Source organism: Arvicola amphibius, chromosome 8, assembly GCF_903992535.2.
Source record: "Arvicola amphibius chromosome 8, mArvAmp1.2, whole genome shotgun sequence".
Lineage (NCBI taxonomy): Eukaryota > Metazoa > Chordata > Mammalia > Rodentia > Cricetidae > Arvicola > Arvicola amphibius.
The window spans coordinates 78,108,950-78,130,312 of NC_052054.1; the positions used below are offsets into that span (position 1 = coordinate 78,108,950).

The 21,363-nt window shown below is 48.4% G+C and overlaps 2 protein-coding genes across 2 annotated transcripts; one reads left to right on the plus strand and one right to left on the minus strand.

Annotated features, from left to right (window-relative positions):
- The first annotated feature begins 11,409 nt into the window (after window positions 1-11,409).
- LOC119821487 (F-box only protein 17-like) lies at window positions 11,410-15,642 on the plus strand. The gene is given in 7 exon segments (XM_038340542.1): window positions 11,410-11,704; window positions 12,162-12,345; window positions 13,742-13,758; window positions 13,761-13,830; window positions 14,488-14,584; window positions 15,462-15,538; window positions 15,540-15,642. Coding segments are annotated over 7 exon segments (843 nt in total).
- A 3,351-nt stretch (window positions 15,643-18,993) lies between these two features.
- On the minus strand, window positions 18,994-21,335 carry Mrps12 (mitochondrial ribosomal protein S12). Its single transcript, XM_038340464.1, has 3 exons — window positions 21,259-21,335; window positions 20,958-21,025; window positions 18,994-19,587 (listed from the first exon to the last, which is right to left on the minus strand). The coding sequence occupies exons 2-3, from the start codon at window positions 21,004-21,006 to the stop codon at window positions 19,220-19,222; spliced, it is 417 nt and encodes a 138-aa protein (XP_038196392.1). The 5' UTR covers window positions 21,007-21,025; window positions 21,259-21,335; the 3' UTR covers window positions 18,994-19,219.
- Between the last annotated feature and the right edge of the window lie 28 nt (window positions 21,336-21,363).

Below are 21,363 nucleotides of genomic sequence, written 5' to 3' on the forward strand. Positions count from 1 at the left end.
TTTAGGAGTCTGGACATTTTTTATTTTTAAAGTTCATTTATCTATTTTTTATGAGACTGTCTACCCTCTAACTGCCTAACTAAGGGTGACCTTGAATGCGCCATCCTCTGGCCTTTTCCTCTATAGACTGTTGGGATTGCAGATGTGGGCCACCGCAGCAAGCTCTAGTTAGATCTCTTGAATTAAATGTCTAGATAAGTAATTGTGAGCATGAGCTAACAATGAGATAATGGTCTAAAAGCATCCTTTGCAAACCTTCTTTTGCAACTGGGCGGTGGTGGCGCACACCTTTAATCCCAGCACTTGGGAGGCAGAGGCAGGAGGATCTCTGAGCTGGAGGCCAACCTGGTCTACAAGAGCTAGTTCCAGGACAGCCAGGACTACACAAAGAAACCCTGTCTCCAACCTGCCGCTGTCCGGCCCCACCAAGGAAAAAAAGGATGCAGAGCAGAGCTAGCTAAATGCTCAGCAGGCAAAGGCTCGAGTCAGAGCCCCAGAACCCGCTTGCTGCCAGGAGAGAAGGATTCCACGAGCTGTCGTCGGGCTCCACACCTGCACCACAGCGTGCACACTCACACGGTAGATCAACAAGTAAATCATTCTTAACACGGGAAACTTTCCTGTCAGTTTGGCTTGCAGCTGTTAACTGATTAAACGTCCTTAGCTCTCCTCCCTTTCATTTTGTGGCCCTTGTAAATAAATTTACAGGCGTCTTAATCTTCCTTTTATCACTAATAGCTTTCATCTCTCCTTTTATTTACTTCCTTCTGGTACTGTTCATGAATCTACGGCTGTGGGCATGCTGAGCTAGCGCTCTACCACTGAGCCAACCCCAGCCCCTCACTGGGGGATTCTAGGCAGGGGCTCTACCACTGAGCTACACCCCAGCTCCTCACTGGTAGGCGGGTGTGCAAGCGTGCATGCACACACACACACACACACACACACACACCCCATAGCTTATTTGTTTATTTTTGTTGCAAGAGAAGGAGCTGCTTGTTTGTCCCAGCTGCCCAGAACCGAAATAATCACACAGATATTGCATTAATTAAAACACTGCTTGGCCCATTAGCCCTAACTTCTTATTGGCTAACTCTTACATTTTAATTTAACCCATCTCCATTAATCTGTGTATTGCCACATATCCGTGGCTTACCAGCAAAATTCTAACTGGCATCCGTCTCAGATCCATGGCTTCTCCCTCACTCTGCTTTCTTCCTCCCAGAATTCAGTTCTGTCTTCTCCGCCTAAGTTCTGCCCTATCAGGGTCAAGGCAGTTTCTTTATTCATTAACCAATGCAAACAGAGGGGATTCCCACATTATATTTTGGTTTTTTGAGACAGGAGTTCTCTGTGTAACAGTCCTAACTGTCCTGGAACTATGAGTAGACCAGGCTGGCCTTGAACTCACAGAGATCTGCCTGCCTCTGCTCCCAAGTGCTGAGATTAAAGGTGTGCTCCAGCACATAATGACTCAGAGTTTATTTTTTAATTAATGCTTATTTAAGTTTAATTAATGGCAATTTTAAGTGTGTGGGTGTTTAACTTCATGTATGTACACGCACCACATGAGTACAGTACCTGTATTGCTAGAAAAGGGCATCAGATCCCTGGAAATGGAGATATAGGTGGTTGTGAGCCGCCATGTGGGTGCTGAGAATTCAACCCAGATCCTCTGGAAGAGCAGCCAGTGCTCTTAGCTAGTGAGTCATCTCTCCAGGCCCCTTGAGCATTCTCTTGTACAGTGAAATGCGTACTTACCCTACGACCCAATAATCCCATTCCTAGGTATTTACCCAAGAGAAATGCAGCCTGTGTCCCCACAGATCAGTTTCATTCATGACAGCTCCAAGTGGGAACAGTTCAAGTGTGCGTCACGGCGAGTGGATAAACAGATTCCGGGGCATCTGCTCACTGGCATATTACTCAGCGATAAAAAAAGGAATGGGACCCTAACAGATCATCCAGCAAAGCGGACGAGTCACGCAGGAGCTGTTCTGAAAGAGGAAGCCAGCCTAGGGAGTATGTGACAGACACGTCAAGGAGAGACTAATCAGGAGCCTGGAACCATGTAGTTATGTTGGTGACTCAGAGCTATTAAAGTGTAACTGGGGCCAGGCAGTGGTGGTGCACGCCTTTAATCCCAGCAGAGACAGGCAGATCTCTGAGTTCAAGGCCAGCCTGGTCTACAGTGAGTCCCAGGACAGCCAGGGCTACACAGAGAAAGCCTGTGGGGGGGAGGGGAGGTTTAGTGTGTAAAGGTGCTCAGGGGAGTTAGTGTGTAAAGGTGCTGCGGGGGGAGAGGTTTAGTGTGTAAAGGTGCTCAGGGGAGTTAGTGTGTAAAGGTGCTGCGGGGGGAGGTTTAGTGTATAAAGGTGCTTACTGCTAAGGCTGATGGCCTGAGTTTGACCCCAGAGCCCACCAGGCTGAAGGAGAGAACCAACTCCTGTGAGCTGTCCCCCAGCCTCTGTATGTACACATCCTTGCTTACACACGCACACGTGCACACGCACGCACACACACGAGCTGTCCCCCAGCCTCTGTATGTGCACATCCTTGCTTACACATGCACACACACACACACACACACACACACACACACACACACACACACACAATCGAAACATCATTTCAGGACCTGGAAAGATGGCTCAGTAGCTAATGGCATCTCCTGCTCTTGTCTAGGACCCTGGTTCAATGCCCAGCATCCACATGGTACTTTACAAACATCCTTAACTCTAGTTCTAGGGTATCCAATGCCATCTTCTGACTTCTTCAGGCTCCGGGCATGACTGTGGTACACTTATTACATTCACGCAGGCAAAACATTTATAAACATTAAAATAATTATTTTTTAAAAAATATTTATTTATTTATTATGTATACAATATTCTGTCGGTGTCTGTGCCTGCAGGCCAGAAGAGGGCATCAGACCTCATTACAGATGGTTGTGAGCCACCATGTGGTTGCTGGGAATTGAACTCAGGACCTTTGGAAGAGCAGGCAGTGCTCTTAACCACTGAGCCATTTCTCCAGCCCTAAAATAATTATTTTTAAGAGTCAATTTTATATTTTATAACATTTATTTTATTCTATGTGTAGGCACATGTGTAGTCTTAGCTCCCTGGGAGGTTGAGTCAAGAGGATAATTTAAGCACAGTAGTTCAAGGCCAGCCTGAGCAACATAAGGAAACTATTATTCAGAAATGGGAGGAAGAAAGAGAGGGAGGAAAGGAGAGAGAAATCACAGCCGTAATCCCAGCACTTCAGAGATGAATCTCAGAATGCTAAGAAGTTCAAGGCCAGCCTTGACAGCCTGAACCCCATTTCAAAAACACCAAAAAGGGCAACTGAGGCACCTGGGGGGGGGGGGGCACTTACCACCAAGCCTGACGGTCTGAACTCATCCTCAGAAACTACACAGGTGAAGGTGAGAACTGGCACCTACAAACTGTTCTCTGAGTGCCACACGTGTGCCACACAGGTTCACACACACACACACACACACACACACACACACACACAAACAAAAGTTAAAAACAAAATTTTGAATGAAAATAACAACAAAAAGACAGCAGCCCCAGGCTGGGATGGAATTTGCCAGAAGTGCACATCCTGTAGGATGTCAGACAAAACCGCATACAGGGAAGTGTCTGGGGTGAGGTGGTGCTGTCGGCCACACACGTGGCAGGAACCAGATGCTGGAGAATCCCGGCAATGCCAGAGACACTGCAGCCTGCAGGCACATGCCATGGAGAAGCCCGAAAGCTGCGAGTCCAACCATGCCGCCTGCCACGCTCCTCCAGCGCCCCCTACTGGAAACCCGTGGCAGCCGGCAGAGGAAGAAGACTATTATTAAAAGGATCCAATTTCAATTCAAACTGACATGTACTAACAGGAGTTTAGGGCTGTAATCACAGCAAGGCTGAGGCGGGAGGACCACCGCATATTTTAGGCCGACCTTCACTAGAGTAAGCCCCTGCATAACACCACCAACAAAAATAAAAGCTACCACCAACTTCTGGAAAACTCGAGGGTTGGTGACAAGACCCAGTGGGTAAAGGCGTTTGGCAAAAGCATGACGACCTAAGTTCTGTCCCCCGAGATCCACATGGTGGGAGAAGAGACCTGACCACAAAGTTGTCTTTTGAGCTCCACACATATGGTGGTTGTCTTGTCTCAGAACAAAGATGGATGGTTGCATAGGCAGTGATTTTGTTTTCTTTCAGTGATCTACTCACTAACGGGGCTCAGCCAACTGGCCCACACTCAGGGGGCTCATGTAATTGCTATCTGATGGAAGAGGAAGCTGCGTCACCGAGAGCTTCTCCACGGGTACCTGTGTTGGAAACAGGAAGACAGCTGGGCTGGAACAGCTGGGCTGCCTAGGCCACACCTCCCTGTGGTCTCTCCAGTCCACTGCCCTCAAAGCAGCTGTCTCAGGCAGGGATGTGGTAGAGGCGGCTTGCACAGCCTGGGGACCTCAGTCTGCCTACCCCACCAGCCAGCTGTTAACCACTTAGCAATACTCTAGGACTCCCGAGAAGGAACTCGACTTCAGGGGGAGTCAGGAGGGACTTTTTTAGAATGCCACCTGGAAATCCTTTAGCAATGTCACGTCCCCGGTACCAGAGCCCTATGACTAGCACAGTTATGGAGCCACGTGTCACATAGGAGGAACCATTCTAGTCCTTTTTGGAATGTACAGTCATAGGTTCTTGCAGATGGAATGTTAGCAGCATCCCCAGTTACCATGACAACCGGTGATAACCTCCCCCCAAACACGGCAGTGACTCAGCCTTGCTCCCCAGTGGTCAGCAGCAGTCAGGCAGTAACTGTCTCCTACCCAAACTGGTTTCAGCTGGTGATTGACATTTGGCCTCTAGACCACGTGAGTGAGGTCCCATGTGCAGAGAGAGGCCTGGAGTTCCCACATGCAGTAAACAGGTTTCAAGCTTTGCTTGGCTTAACCCTGCCTTTTCTTTCTCCTCCTCTTCATTTTCTTCTTCTCCATCCCTTCCTTTCCTGAGGATCCAAGCCTGTAAACTAGGGCATCCTGTAAACTAGGAAAAAGCTTTATGAACAAGGCTCACTCTCTGAGGTCCCCAGTCTAACAAGTGACCTCGAACCTTCATTTTTATTTTTATCTACTTGTACTTTGTGGGGAGGGGCATTTTGAGATAAAGTTTCTCTGTGTAGCCCTGGCTGTCCTAGAACCCGCTTTGTAGATCAGCCTGGCCTCGAACTCACAGAGATCTGCCTGCCTCTGCCTTCCAAGTGCTGGTATTAAAGGGGCACACCACCACTGCCTGGCCTGTACTTTTTAAAAAACATTTATCTTATTGCACGGGTGCTTTGCCTGCACGTATGCCCGTGTGCCATGTGCACATGTCTCGTGACCTCAGAAGCTAGGAGAGGGCATGAGATCCCTGCAGCTGTAAATTGCAGCAGCTGTGAGCCACCGTGTACGTGCTAGGGGATTCAACCAGTCTTCTGCGGGAACAGCAAGTGCTCTTGATCACCAGTCCATTGGTCCAGCCCCATTTGTCTGTCTTTCTTTCCTCTTCATCTTTCTCCTCCTTCTATTCTTAAGACTAGCCCTGACTGGCCTAGAACCCTCTATGTAGACAAGCTGGTTCAAACTCACAGAGATCTGTCGGCCTCTTCCTCAGGAACACTGGGATAAAAAGGCATGAGCCACCACACTTGGCAAGATAAATAAATTTCTTAAAGGAAAAAGTTTAAGGAAAAGGGAAGAGGGGGTTTAGGTTTGGCGATGAGGTCCTAAAGTGATAAAGCAGAGATATGTGGCGACATTTGAGCAAAGACCTGAAGGAAACACAAATGTAAGCATCCTGCTCCCAGGAGAGGGGACAGCCAGAGCAAGGGCCGTGAGGTGTGGGAGCCTGTGTAGCGGAGGCAGAGGGAGGGACATGAGAACAGAAAGACATGGGCCGGCAATGTAGGACCTTGTAGCTCCCAGGGACTCTGCCTTTAGCTTGAAAACGTGGCAACACTTGATCCAAATGCTTCCCCTGCATGTGAGGAAGGAAGCACAGGGCCAGGAGGTGGTGGTGGTGTGGGGGAGAGCCCCTGAGAACTAAGGTTCAAAGGTCATCTCTGACAGGGCTAACAAGGAATGCAGGGCGAAGCCTAGAATGGGGAGAAGGTTCCTAGGAGCTCAGTAGCAACAGTGAAATGTTGCCAGTGGGGCCAGCTCAGCTTTGCGCCACATTGATGACCTGGACATTGTAGGGTGCCTAGAAAAAGCTCACCAGCTGGGCATGGTGACAACACACCTGTAATGCCAGCATGTGGGAGGTGAAGGCTGGTGGATTAGGAGTTCAAAGTCAGCCTTGGCTACATAGCAAGTTTGAGACTAGCCTCGGCTATGTGAAACCGTGTCTCCAAAAAGCAAAAGGAAGGAAGAAAATGGAAAGATTCAGAAGATATTGCGGGTGAGAACTGTAGCATGAATAATAAAAACCCAGAGACAGATATTGAGATTCAAGATGAAGATCAGAAAAGCAAAACAGCCAAGCTACTAGAAAAGTCTTACCTCTACCAAGGCTGGGCAACTGCAGACTGAGCCCTGAGTCTCTCTCTCCTTCCCTCTTATATTCCCCTCTAGTGTTAGAATTAAAGGCATGTGACTCCCTAGTACTGAGATTAAAAGTGTGAGCCTACACTACCTGGATCTATTTCTGTATCGATCTTGTGTAGCCCAGGATGGCCTTGAACTCATAGAAATTCATCTGCCTCTCTCTCCCAAATCCTGGGATTAAAGGTGCCTGTCACCATTACCTGACCTCTAGCAGCTTAGTTTTACCTTCTGATTATTTATTAAAACATAAATAAAATATCACTATATTTCCTCTTTTGTATAAAATAAAAAAGGTCATAACAAGAAAAACAATACACAATAAGTACAATAACTATATATATACATATATATATTATACATAGGCAATAAATACATCCACAATGTCTTGTCCATTTGCATTTGACAAATTCAGAGAAAATACTCCATATCTATCCTATCTTGTGAGTCCAAAGTCTTGTACCTAATTTACTGTCTATCATAACTTGCTTTCTGCATCTGGTAAACAAGGAAAATTGTATCTATAACTATCTGGTCTTCAACTCCCTCAGAGACCCAAGAAGGAAATAATATGAACTGAGTAAGCAGGAAGTGCATGCAAGTGACTTCCAAAAAATGTGAGAAATGACAGAAACAACTGGCTGCCTGGAAAATTACCCAAAGTTGTTCTACAACATTGGGACATTCATCTTCAGCCTATAGGCCTAGCATATTCAAGAGACTTTTCTGTGAAGCAGGATACCCTGAAGGGGCTGCCGTGCCTTGCCTTGACAATGTTTGGCAGTCACTTTCTTTTGTGTCCTGCTTGTTCAGTTAGGACAGGTAGTGTCAGCAGTTGGGACAAGGGCACTCTCTCTCAGGGGCTTACTTTTGTCACAAAGAAACACTCTGTGGAGTTTCTTTTATTTGGTGCCCATCATCTTCTCTGAAGTAGATTGGTGCTGCCAGGAGCAGACATGTCTCACTGTCATAAAAGAGGAACCTATGCTATTAAAACATCTTAAATGCCATATTCTGCAGATCTCTGAAGTACTTGAAGATGACCTGTCTATTTAACCTTGAAAACATACCTAATGTGACTACAAGTTTGATTATCTAGGTGATCAACTATTAACCTGCATTTCCTTATTATCCTAAACAGTTGATGATAATAGTTTTCAAGGACTAGAAATTTGCATCACATGTTAAATGAGCTCTATAGGTACAATACCTTGAACAAGAGTAGACACATATACAGTATGTTTTAACAAAATTAATCCCAAATTTGTATCAATATACAGTATTAGTATACAATATATAAAAGTCTAATCCAATGTAAAACATTTAAAATTAGTAGTTGCTTTCTAAAAGTAGATTCAATAATCTACCTTTCTACCTTATTGTATCTATACCCTCCCTTTTTTTCTTTTCAGAGTAGATTGTAACCTTTTATCCTATCACATCTGTATCCTCATTTTTTTCTTTTCAAAACAAGTCTGAATTAAATCTCCTTTGTTCAACTTTCCTCCTGACTGTAACCAATAACAACTTGTAATCAACCCCCCCCCCAAACAATGACAAATATCCGTAACTCATTGAACAACCAAAAACCACCCACCCCACCTCTTAGGAATGTGAACGTTGTATTTTTAAATTTACTTCTTGCTGTCTGGAGGTGATGGTATCTTTAGAGGATACTGAAAAGAAAATTTTTTGGTTAATTGTCAAGTCCTGGGATGATGGAGGAGAGTTATCTGTCTATGTTACTTTCATTGGTTAATTAATAAAGAAAACTGCCTTGGCCCTTTAAGAGAATGGAAAATTAGGTAGGCGGAGTAGACAGAACAGAATGCTGGGTAGCAGGAGTGGGGAGACTCTTCAGGCAGTCACCATGATTCTCCTCTCTGAGATGGACGCAGGTTAAGATCTCTCCTGGTAAGCCACACCTCGTGGTGCTACACGGATTACTAAATATGGGTTAAAGGAAGATGTGAGAATTAACCAATAAGAGGCTACAGATAATGGGCCAGGCAGTGTTTAAAAGAATACAGTTTCCATGTAATTATTTCAGGTGTAAAGCTAGCCGACGGCTGGGTGGCGGGACGCAGCCCCGCCACTTCCTTCTACGCTGGGAGAGGTAGGTGTGTCATTTGTTGAAGTCTTTGCATAACGGGGAATGCAGGGTTTGTCTCGAGTCCTGGCTAGAGTAGTCTGTTAGGCTGGATCATCTCAGCTAGACACCTCACAATTGTTCTGAGCAGTTGTAGTCCAAAGCTGATCTTTAGGTGGTGTTCTTCAGCTCAGTGGTGTTATCATAGTCCTGGGGGAATCGTTGTGGGGTCCCATCCTCCTTATAGAGACTCCAGAGGTCGCTGTTAGGCATGCTCATGGTTCACTGCAGAAAACTGATGGATACTCAAACCTGAAGTCATGTACAGGGAGGTAAATGAAACCTTTTTCTAGAATTAGTAATCTATATGACCATTAATATCATGATAAAAAGTTTAAAAATATATTAGGCCTTATGAAAAGGTATTATGAGGTCAATATAAAGCCAAAGGATTATGAGATTGGTAGCAATAAAATAGTCCTTAAATATTTGTTTTTCTTCTGTTCACACCAGGTGGCTCCTCTGACATGAGACAGAGATTTTGGATTTCACTTTAACAAGCGTACTTGGGCTTAGAGAAGGAGAGAGCCACACTCCAACTCCAAAGCAGCTTTACTCTTTAATTGGACTGGGACTACAAAAAGACCATTTGCATTATATGTCTGTAGCAAACAGCAGAAACAAACACTTGGGAAGATTTATGAAGTTTTATCCTGTTGGAAATGTGATATATCAATAGACCAATTTACTCCTTTTCTTGAGACATTATTTTTTCCTGGATGATTTGTCCTTTTTCTTCAGATGTCTCATTTGTCCAGTGGTCTTCAGATTCCTTAGCTGGATGCCTTTATTCTCCTGAAAAGACAGAAACAAAACCCTTCCCCAGTCCTAATTTTGGGGGAGAGTCTCTCTTGGCAAGTTGTATCTGATCAAATGAAAAAAGCATTTGTTAAGTTTTTGGGGTTGTTTTTTTGAGTTGTCTTGGTCATGATGTCTCTTTATGGCATTAGAACATTGACTAAGACAACGACATTGGATGTTTAGCTTTTTAAAAAATTTTTATTTGTTTATTATGTATACAGTGCTCTGCCTGCATGTATCCCTGCAGGCCAGAAGAGGCACCAAATCTCATTACAGATGGTTCTGAGCCACCATGTGGTTGACTGGGAATTGAACTCAGGACCTTTGGAAGAGAAGGCAGAGTTCTTAACCATTCAGCCATCTCTCCAGCCACATTAGTTTTATAGGTTAGTTTATATCAAGCAACCATTATTTGATGAACTATCATCTCTTCTAATTCAGAGGTGTTTCTTGTTCAAATCGAATCTTTATCAATTTTGATGGTATCCATAGCTTTTCTTTTCCTGTGGAAACAAAAGCAAAACCCCTTCCCCAATGTAGAGGTGGGAGAAAATAATGAATGAGCAGGAGAATCTGATTCCTAGGCAGTACTGAAGAGTCACCGAGTCAGCCTGTAAAGAAGAGAAGCTCTAAGTAAGACTGTAGTGTTCCGTGGGTGCAGGCACAGAGGGCGACTCGGAATTGGAATTCAAACAATACTAGGTGTGAGAAGGTAAAGAGTACGTGTAAGGCCTTCAATGATCAGTCAGAGGGCGGGAGGGGCAGTGTGAAGGCCATAGGAGCATAGGATTGGAGACCACGGGGAGGGGGTGGGGCTGGACGAGGAACTCCGAGACACTGGAGAGAGTGGAGGAGAAAAAGGGGCAGTGGGCCCGCTGCTCCATGACTGAGATCTGCGGATGGGAACTTCAGGAGGGCACAGACGGAATGGTCTGGACGCAGCTCGAAGGAGGAAAGGACGCTACTGGTTTGGAAAGAGCCTAAGAGGAGAACCGGATTCAGGGGGCTGGAGAGACGGCTCAGTGGTTAAGGGCACTATTCTTCCAGAGGTCCTGAGTTCAATTTCCAGCAACCGCAACCACATGGTGGCTCACAACCATCTGTAGTGAGATCTAGTGCCCTCTTCTGGCCTACAGGCACACATGCAGACAGAACAGAAAGAAAAAGAAAGAAAGAAAAAGAAAGAAAGAAAGAAAGAAAGAAGAGAGAAAAGTAGAAGAAAGAAAAGAAATAAAGAAGAAAGAAAGAAGACAATAAGAAGAAAGAACTAAGACAAAGAAACAGAAAGCGCCAACAGCTAATCCGCTCTCGCACTCCGCCCTCCCTCCCCTCCACCCGTGCCCCGAATACCGACGAATCAGTTCACCTCACTACGCCATCTCTCTCCTCGAGCCCAGGTGAAGAGAAAGAGAGAGAGAGAGATAGAGAGAGAGAGAGAGAGAGAGAGAGAGAGGAGGAGAACCAGATTCTACACAAGAAAGAATAAAGTGACTTTGCTGGAAATCAAAGTGAACTGCAAGGCCCAAGTGGATGGCACAAAGGATGGGGGGTGGGAGGGTCTGGGCCGAAATGGTTTTCCCCTCATTGAGTTTTGTTGTTTTTTAAAAAAGTTTCATTATGTGGGACAGGCTGGCCTCAAATTCACGGTAATCCTCCTGCCTTTGCCTCCAAAGTACTGTGATTACAGTCGTGCTCCACCACACCCCGCTGGTACTGGATTAGATTTGGAGGGGTCTTTGGCTTCAGGGGAACCAATATGCTCCATCTTGTCTGCAGTCAGGCAACATGAACCCAGTTCGTGACCCAGGGAAGCTGACCCGCAGATTCCTCTTCACCCAGAGGACGCCGGCGGCGAGACATGGGAGCCTGGACCTCGCGACGGCAGATGACAGAAGCTCCGCGCGTGACTCTGGAAGCGCTGCCCCCGGAGCTGCTGGTGCAGATGCTGAGCTACCTGCCTCCCCGCGCGTTGGTGACGCGCTGCCGGCCCGTGTGCCGAGTCTGGAGCGACGTGGTGGATGATCAGAGCGTGTGGCTGCTGCAGCTGGCCCGCGACCGCAGCGCGGAGGGCAGAGCCCTCTACGCCTTGGCTCAGCGCTGTCCGGACGCCGGTGACCGCCACGACGAGCTCCCATCCGGCGCTCTAGCAGAGCGTGGGTCCCTGGAGGCGGGGCATTCCGACTGGTGGGCGGGGCCTACTCCTAGAATGGGGGTTCTACCGCTTAGAGGGCAGGGCCTAAAACCCGGAAGACCCAGGTAGGGGGCGGGACTGAGTGGCAGCTAAGGAAGCTAATACGGGTCAGGGGGCGTGCCCTAGAGGGAGGTGGGGCCGAGGAGAGCTAAGACAAAGCGGATTGGGCGCGGGTGGAAGGGGGAGTTGCATAAAACATTAAGCAGAGTTGCTAACCTGAGAGGGTGGGCGGGCAAGACTGAAAGTTGGAGGCGCAGAAAGGTGGGACCGAGGGACTCTGAGACTCAGTGCATCAGAGAAAGCCGAAAGGAGAAGCTGGTTGGGTGACGGGTCGGTGGGGTCAGGATACAGAACTTGAAAGATGGGTTCAGTAAGACGCCCCAGACTGAAGTGTACTGGAGAGTATAGCTGATGGGCAGGGTCGACCGCGAGGCCTCTGCTCCTGTAGGGTGCGAGCGAATGCTTTTATTCTGTCACGTTGTTTCCTACAGAGGGCTTCAGAGGCTGGGAGGTGGAGCACAGAGGGAAGGGCTGGGCTGTGGAAAAGAATCTGACAGCGGTGCCAGGGCCTCCCTCCCAGACCTGCTTCATGACTTTTTTTCAGTGAGTGCTCCCTGATGCCTTGGGTGAGGGTCCAAAGAGGGGGAAGGACCTACTTCAGGCTGCTTACCCTACTTTCGCTCTCCCCTTCCCTCCTTCCTTTGTTCTTCATTCAACAAATATTTTAAATATTTTTTTAATTATGTGTATATGTGGAGAGGTGTGCTGTGCTTGTGAATGCAGGTGCCCAAAGAGACCAGAAGAGGGCGTCAGAGCCCCTGGTGCTGGCACTCTGGGGTTTTTATGAGGTTATTGGGGTGGAATTCAGGTCTTCGTGCAAGGTAAGCACTTTATAGACTGAGCCGTCTCCCTAACCCTGGTTTAGAGATGGGGTCTTACGTAGGCAGAGTGGCCTCTACTTGATTTGTAGCAGAGGATAAACTTGAACCACTAACCTCCAGCATGCTGGGACTCCAAGTGTATGCTACCACATCATTATCTAACTTTTGTTTTGGTTTCGGTGCTGGTGGTCTTTGTGATATTAGAAATGAAAGCTAGGTCTTCAGGAATGATAAGCAAAGCATGCTTCCACTGAACCATGCCCCTGCTGTTACAATCTGTTAAGTCTTTCTCTTTACCCCATTTATGAGAAACTAGAACATAGAGGATAGCTAATATTTAATAATATTTGTGGGTTGGGAATACTGATACACGCCTTTAATCCTAGCACTCTCAAGGCAGAGGCAGGCAGATCTCTGTGAGTTTAAGGCCAGCCTGATCTACACAATGAGTTCTAGGACAGCTCAGATCCACATAGTGAGATACTGTCTCAAAATAAATAGATAGAGAGATAGAGAGATAGATAGATAGATAGATAGATAGATAGATAGATAGATAGATAGATAAATGGTAGAGTTAGAATTTGAACCCAGATAACCTGGCTCCAGAATGTCTGATTTTTTTTCTCCTGAGGCAGCGTCTCATTAGACCAGGCTGACTTTGAACTCATGTGTAGGTGAGGCTGGCCTTGAATTCCTGATCCTCCTGCTGCCACTTCCCAAGTACTGGCAATACAGATCCACACCACCATTCCTACACTTCCTCTATCATTTACGAAGTTCCCATGCATACCTAGGTTTGTCCTGACACAGCTCATTCCACTAACAAGTTTCTGCACTATCTTTTGGGCCCCAAAACTCCCAGTTCAGCTGTCTAGTGAGTTTCCTTATTTATACATATAACCTGGTCTCCACCAGCATCAGGAGTAAGGGTCTAGCATGAAGATCAGCCTCCTGGAGGCATAGCAAGATGGAAATGGGGAAGGGGATAGTGTGACAGGAGATGCATTCTTGTCCCAAAAGACAAACCTGAGCAGCTACTTTAAGCAGGGTGATCAGGAGAGGCTTTGTGGAGGAAGTGGTTTTAAGACTGTGTCTCAGCCCCAGCATCTCCCTTCCAGACGGTGCTTCAAGAGGCAACTGTAGACCTGGTGATGGAAGGAGTGTGGCAGGAGCTGCTGGACAGTGCCCAGATTGGCATAGCTGACTGGTGTGCAAAGACTGGCCGGCCGGCCACCCAGAGCTGCAGCGATGTGGCTAGAGCGGGCTGCAGGGATAGCTCAGTTTCATCCCCATCAGCCCACTGGGTCGGGCTCCCTTTCTTGGGAGATACAGCGGCAGAGCAAGAGAGAGGAGAACCCTGTTGCATCTCAAGCCTCTTCCCAAGCAAGCAGGCACGGGTTATGCACAGGAGCCCACTGACTGGCTCCATGCTATCATTCCACTCAGTGCCAGCCCTAAAATTCTGTGGAGAGTCAAGGCTTCTGACAAGTTGGCAACTGACCTAAGAACTCTAGCTTGAGGCACAAGAGCCTTTTGAAATGCATTTGGTCTCTTCTCTTGGGCTCAGGTTCCTTCTCCAGGCCAACGCTTTCAGCCTGGGCGTGGCTCCTCCCTGGAGCACTGTAGTTCCAACCTCCACCCCCCCAAAGAAGCAACAGTCTTCCAAGCCTGGCTCCGCCCCCATGATTTAGCTCCGCCCCAGCACCTAGACCCATCTTCTTGTAGTACCTGGACACACCAGATGCTGTGCAAGTGGATAGGACCTTGGTTCAGGTGCAGGAAAGCTTAGCCCTCAGCCTCCTTCCTCCCAACCCAGAGAGCTGGCTGGGTGGCAGGGACCTGAAGACACACTGCCACCTGGCAGGTGGGGCACCCAGGAGAACTGTGGCTGCATCTACAGGCTTCAGGCCCGCCTACTGGGTGAATATGAAAATGAAGTGGTCAAGTTCTCTGTTCACCCAGCCCAGTCCGTCTGAGTTCTGAATCTCCACTCAGCCCTGGTCCGCTCCAAGGTGCTGCACTCAACAGTCACCCTGCTGGGTTTCCGGTTTCATTGATGGGGTCTGTGATATTAGCTACCAATGATCAAGGCTATACTACAGTACATCCAGACCCTGCTCTAAGAGGCTTACTGATTAATCATTTTATTAGAGCATTTACTGAGCAGCTACTGTGTTCAAGGTACTGTTAAAGGTGCTGTAATGCATGAACCGAAGTCCTAGAGTTGAGAAACTGAGCCACAGAGAGAGTGACTGGCCTCAAATTTCATGACTGCATGCAGGAGCCTGGCCCGATGGTGCACACTTCAAATCACAGCACTTGGGAGGCTGAGGCAGGAGGATCAAGAGTTCAAGGCCAAGCTGAGCTGTCTCAAGTGGTGGTGCAGGCCTTTAATTCCAGCGTGAGAGGCAAAGGCAGGTGGATCTCTCAGTCTGAGACTAGCCAGGGCTCTATAGAATCCCTTTCAATCAACCAGTAACCAATGGGTGAAGATAAAATTGGGAGAGGGTGCCAGTCTTGGGGCTCATTACCTACCTGAGCTCACCTCCTACTTCTCCCTCGGTCTGTTACAGGCACCCTGACCTCAGGATCTTGGCACTGACGGTTCACCATCTGCAAGGCTTTTTCTCCAGAACCTTACGTAGCTCCCAGTCCTTCTCATCTCTCCTCCCATATTTTTCACCTCCTCATACCAGTTCATGCCTGCCTCCCTCCTGGAGAATGCCCACTGCTCTCCCCAATACCAGTCTTCGGCATCTAGGCCCTTCTTTCACTGCTGTGCCCACAGCACCTAGAGTATGAGCAGGTGCCCCTGGTGCGGGGAGCCTGAAGGTGGAGGAAGAGGCACCAGCCTCACTCCATCTCTCTCCCCCACAGGTCTCTCTTGTCTTCACTGACTTTGGCAAGGGCATCCGATGTGTCTTTCAAGCAGTATAGAAGAGACATACATTCCTGGCTGGGACACTACGGTGTCATTGTGGCCCGCTCTAGTGTGTGGGTCAGGATTCGTCAGTCCTAGATGGTCAGCCCTTTGGGACTTCCAGGACACACTGCCTTCTCCTGGGTGGTGTTAAAGTCAAAGGTGGCTTTGCAGCCCCCGGCTGAACAAAAAAAAGGGGGATCCTGTGTGGCTCCCCTACATACTTGCTGTTTCAGCATCATGGCCCTCCTATTGTGACAAACCAGAGACCTAACCAGCTTGTTTACAGCTTCCTTCTCTCCTCAAGCAGGAGCCACCATAAAGTGACAGACATCTCTAAGTTACGAAGCCTGAGAACTGCCTCATGTAGGGATGTCAGTGGGTAAACCATGTGAAAAATAAAAACAGAAACAAAAACAGGCTGAGCCAGACCTGATAGCACACGCTTCTAATCCAAGGCAGGAGGATCATGAGTTCAAAGTCATCCTCAGCTGTATACTGCATTCCAGACCAGCCTGAGGTAAGTGAGACCTTGTCAAAAAACAAAACATCCAATGGACCAATCTCAGATTTATAACAAAAAGAGAAAGCTACTTATAAGGAAACAGTGACTTAAAAAAAAAAACTTAATTGTGTGTTAGTGTGTGGGTTCGTGCACTGAGTGCAGGAATCCACAGGAAGAACTGGAGTTACAGATGGCTGTGAGTCAGTGTGGGTGCTAGGAACTGACCCCAGTGCTCTGAAAGGGGCACAATGGTCTCTTTAGTTACTGTAGACCAGTGGTTCTCAAGCTTCCTAATGCTATGACCCCTGAACACAGTTCCTCATGTTGTGGTGATCCCCAACCATAAAATTATTTTGTTGTGGCTTTCAGCAGTCCTGGTCCAGCCACAGAAGAAGCAAGATGTGACTGCCTCACTGAATAAGGTACCGAGCCACGTGGCTAACATAGAAAAGAATACTGGGCTAATATAAGTTATAAAAGTTAATAAGAAGCCTGAGCTAATGGGCCAATCAGTTTATAACTTAAAAAAATATTTTGCTGCTACTTCATAACTGTAATTTTGCTACTATTATGAATGGTAATGGAAATAGTAGAGGGGTCACAACCCACAGGTTGAGAACCACATGTGGGAGGTCAGCACAACTTACAGGGGTAGCTTCTCTCCTTTAAATGTGGATCCAGGGGATCAAGCTCAGGTCATCAGGCTTGTTGGCAGCCACCTGCACTCACTGAGACTCTCTAGTCCCGGACATTGTCTCATCTGCACATTAGGGGATGGGTTGTTTGCTAGCAGGGGACAGAGGTCAGCCAGGGCATCTGTCCTTGAAACCAGCACATGCCTACAAGGAAACTGTGATGTTCTAAGGAGTCTCATATCCACCTGGGAACAATGTCTTTACTACCCTCACCTTTGCCAGGGTAGTTCTCATCAGTTCTCAGAGACCCCACTCCTCCTGCCAGGTAACATCCTCCTCTCCCAGCACTCCCCCTCCTACAGAGGCAGCAGAAAGGCTATGGGGGAGGCTCCCCTAACACCTGCTCTAACTCCTCCCAACTGCCCAATAAAACTGGTGTTAAGGGTCTGGAGAGATGGCTCAGCAGGTAAGTGCACTGCTGCTCTTCCAGAGGACCTGGGTTCAGTTCCCAGCACCCATGTGGCAGCTCACAACTGTTTGTAACTCCAGTTCCAGGGGATCCTTCACCTTCACAGTCATACATACAGGCAAAACATCAATGCACAGAAAATAGGAAAAAATTAATTATAAAAAACAAACAAACCGAGCCGAGCAGTGGCTCAGCGGTTAAGCGCAGTACCTGTGAGTCCAGAGGTCCCGAGTTCGATTCCCGGCTGAGAAACGACAGCCTTCGGCCGTCCATCCCGAGCTCCTGCACCCTCTTGTGGCGTGCATGGCGGGGAGGGGAAGGGGCTGGAGAGATGGCTTAGTGGTTAAGAGCACTGGCTGCTCTTCTAGAAGTCCTGAGTTCAATTCCCAGCAACCACATGGTGGCTCACAACCATCTGTAATGAGATCTGGCACCTTCTTCTGGTGTGCGTGCATACATGGAGGCAGAATGTTGTATACGTAATAAATAAATAAATCTTTAAAAAAAAAAAAAAAACAGCTGGTGTTAAGGAGCTGGCAGATGGCGCAGAGGTCAGGAGCACAAATTGCTCTACAGAAGACCCAGGTTGGGTTGCCAACACCAACATCAGGCAGCTCACAACACATACCTCCAGCTCCTGGGGGAATCCAACACCGCTGGCCTCCATGCGCGCACACACACAATTTCAATCCAGAAGAACAAAACCAAAACCTGGTGCCGAGGCAGAGGTCACAGCTCTGTGCGGAACACTTGGCCCCATGTGTCCATCCCCAACATCACGTAAGACTGGGCATGATGATTCATTCACGCCTGTAATGCCAGCACTCGGGAGGTGGAGAAAGGAGCTCAAGGGCATTCTCAGCTACACAGGGAGCTCCGAGCTGGCCTGGTGTATGAGGGATTCTGCTTCCATCAAGAACATATGAGACTCAGGAAGTCTGTCTGCAAGCTGTGCTCCTGTCTGGCTCCAGCCCTGATCCATGTACATGTGGCCACGTGTGCACAATCGGAGGCCATCAAGAGGCTGTGTTCGCGCTAAGTATTAGCTGCAAACTTCCAGGATCCGGGTCAGTTGAGGTTTTGCTTTGTTTTTCCTTCTTCTTCAAAGACTCACTCCATAGCCCAGACTGATCTCAAACTCAAAACAATCCTCCTGCCTCAGCCTCTACAGTACTAGAATTACAGGTGTGAAGCATGGAGTCCAGCTGTCATGGTTCATTTGAATGCCTTGCCCCAGGTCACCAGGCAGGAACCGTGTGTGTGTGTGTGTGTACATGCACCCAGTTGAATTCCAGAGCCTAATAATGTGAGCATATTTCCCACAGCTTAAAACTATCATGGCCATGCCTGTGATTACTAAAGGCCAAATTACAACTGAGGCCACTATCCAAGGCAGGAAACTAAAGGCCAGAGGTAAGGGGCTCCCAGGGGCTGGAGAGGCTCAGTGGCTAAGAGCACCTGCTGTTCCGCTGTTCCTCTGTTCCTCCAGAATAACAGCACCTAGGCAAGAATCAGCAAGCTGAAGCACATACACTCCCCTCACCCCCGCCGGCTCTTCTGAGAAAGGGTCTCCGGCATGCGCCATCACTAAGAATTTAACCATTTCAATGCCCTTCCAGTATCAGCCTTATTGTTATCTGGCACATGGCCACATGTGGGCCAGGCTTCCACAGGGCCGGTACACCATCACCACCACACACACATGCACTAAGCATGTGGAACTTTTGGCTAATAATCATCAGCACCTAGAACAGCCCCTCTGTCAGTGAACTTTCTTCCGGAAGAGGGAACTGGGGTACAGAGATGGGTATTTGTCACCACAGGCAGGGAGAGGCAGTGCATGAAGGGCGACACCACAAACTGCAGGTGTTTATTCAACTCCCACCCAGCAATGAGCTTGCAAGGAGGTGGGCAGAAGGGCGGCGCTTCCTTCCAGTTCACCTCCAGAACTCTGGCAGATTTATAGCAGTCTTGATGAGTCGGAGCAAGATTTGAGTCCAAGAGCAAGAGTCCCTAGAGCAAGAAGCGGTTTCCGGGGACCCAGTGACTGGCCACTGTCAATCACGGTCACTTCTTTTGCACGTGGCCACAGTCATACTTGCCCCTCACAACTTTGAGTTTAACCCCAGGCAGGTCTTGGGTCCGACCGCCCTCCACGAGGACCACATGGTGCTCCTGCAGGGTGTGGCCCTCCCCGGGGATGAAGCAGACAGCCTCTCTGCCTGTGCTGAGGCGCACTCGGCAGCACTTGCGGTTGGCGGAGTTGGGCTTCTTCGGCTTTCTGATGAATGTGCGTAACACCACACCCTTCAGCTGGGGCCGGCCCTCTGTGGGACCCAGACGTTTAGGGGGTTCCTTCGGGCGGCCTAAGCGGTGCATCTGGTTCAGGGTGGCCATGGAACGTGTGGCCCAGAGCTGGGGACCTAGGGCCAGGCCTGGAGAGACACAATGGAGACCACTTGGTTACCATATTCTGGGGAGGGATCCAAACCCTTTACAAGGTCATAACTGCAGATGTCTAGAGGTTTTAGTGAGGACTGACAAATGGCTCAATGGTTGGAACCTCTTGCAGAAGATGGGGTTTGATTCCCAGCACCCATGGTTGTGGCTCACAACCATCTGTAACTCTAGTTCCAGGGGTCTAACACGTGCACATAATGCGCTTACATACATGCAGGCAAAACATTCATACAGGGGCTAGAAAGATGCCTCAGTGGCTAAGCGCACTGGTTGCTCCTACAGAAGACCCAGGTTCGATTCCCAGCACCCGCATGACAGCTCGCAGTCACCTGTAACTCCAGTCCCAGGGGACCTGATGCCCTGTACAAATGCCAAGCAGAGATGAACAGACATACACAGGCAAAGCTTATACACACAAAATTGAACATTCAAAACAAAACAAAACAGGTGGTGGTGGCGCACGCCTTTAATCTCAGCACTTGGTTGGGAGGCAGAGGCAGGGGGATTTCTGAGTTTGAGGCCAACCTGGTCTACAGAGGGAGTTCCACGACAGCCAAGGCTACAGAGAAACCCTGTCTCGAAAAATCCAAACAACAAAAGAAAACAAAAACAAACAAAAAACCCAGGGTCTCACTGTATAGGTATGCCTGCCCTGGAACTCCCTATGTAGACCAGGTTGGATAGTGAACATCTGAGTGAATGAAATCCCCAATATCTCCCCCAGGTCACTGCAAGATACCTGATGTCTGGGGAATGTCTACAAACACAAAAGTTCCCCTCCAGTGGGAGGCACATCTCAGACTTAGAAAGATCGCACTTATGAATGAATGACTGAAATACCTGGCTTGGATTTCTCACCCATAAGAGCCCACCAATAAATACTTGCTGACAGAATAAACACAAGGGCGAGACACCTAACCAGGAACGAACATTTGTTGGTATGATTGCTGCGTGAACATCAGACTGTACTTACACACTCTAAGACAGAGTGTCACTAGGCAACACAATCCTAGGGATTCACCACTATCTGTGTGGGGGAGCCATGACTATGACTGACTTAAACCGCGGGACATAGGAGCTTCGCACCACCTGCCCTTTGAGACGGGGGCGTGGCGGAGAACGCCTGTAATACTCGGGAGGTTGAAGCGGGCGATCAGGAGTTCGACGCCGTCCTGCTACAAAGCGAATTAATTAGAGGCTAGCCTGGACTACAGTGAAACGCTGTCTCAAAAAAAAAAAAGGCACCGTGTTTAAAGGTGTTACCGTCCTCACTCTGGCAAAAGCCACACAAGTCCCCGTGAGCAGCCCTCACCCGGCCTCGTCCCTGCGGCCCAGACTCACTTACCACGACTGAGGGGCGTGGTGAGGCCGCGGAGAAGGCCGGTCAAGGACATCTCACCGCCTGCAGCGTCCCTGTTAGGACAGAAGAAGCTCAGGGCGGAGGTGGGGGACGAAGTCGCACTCTCAGCGCAGGGATCGCCTCTCCAAGGCGAACCACAACCCTCTATGCTGTTAATAGAAGTCGCCCCGCAGATCCAGCCCCACTCTGAGTACCTCCAGGCACCCAGTCGCCCTCTCTCCGATACTGGAAGGGGAAAGTGAGGAGAGAAGAGAGAGGCGTGGGGAGACCAGATAATCACACTCACCTCACCAACCTAGCAGGGTCGCACACACGCTAAACCCTATCTCCAGCCCCTTCCGGGCACTCTCTTTCGTGACTGGCTACTTCTTTTCTGCGGCACCAAAGGGGC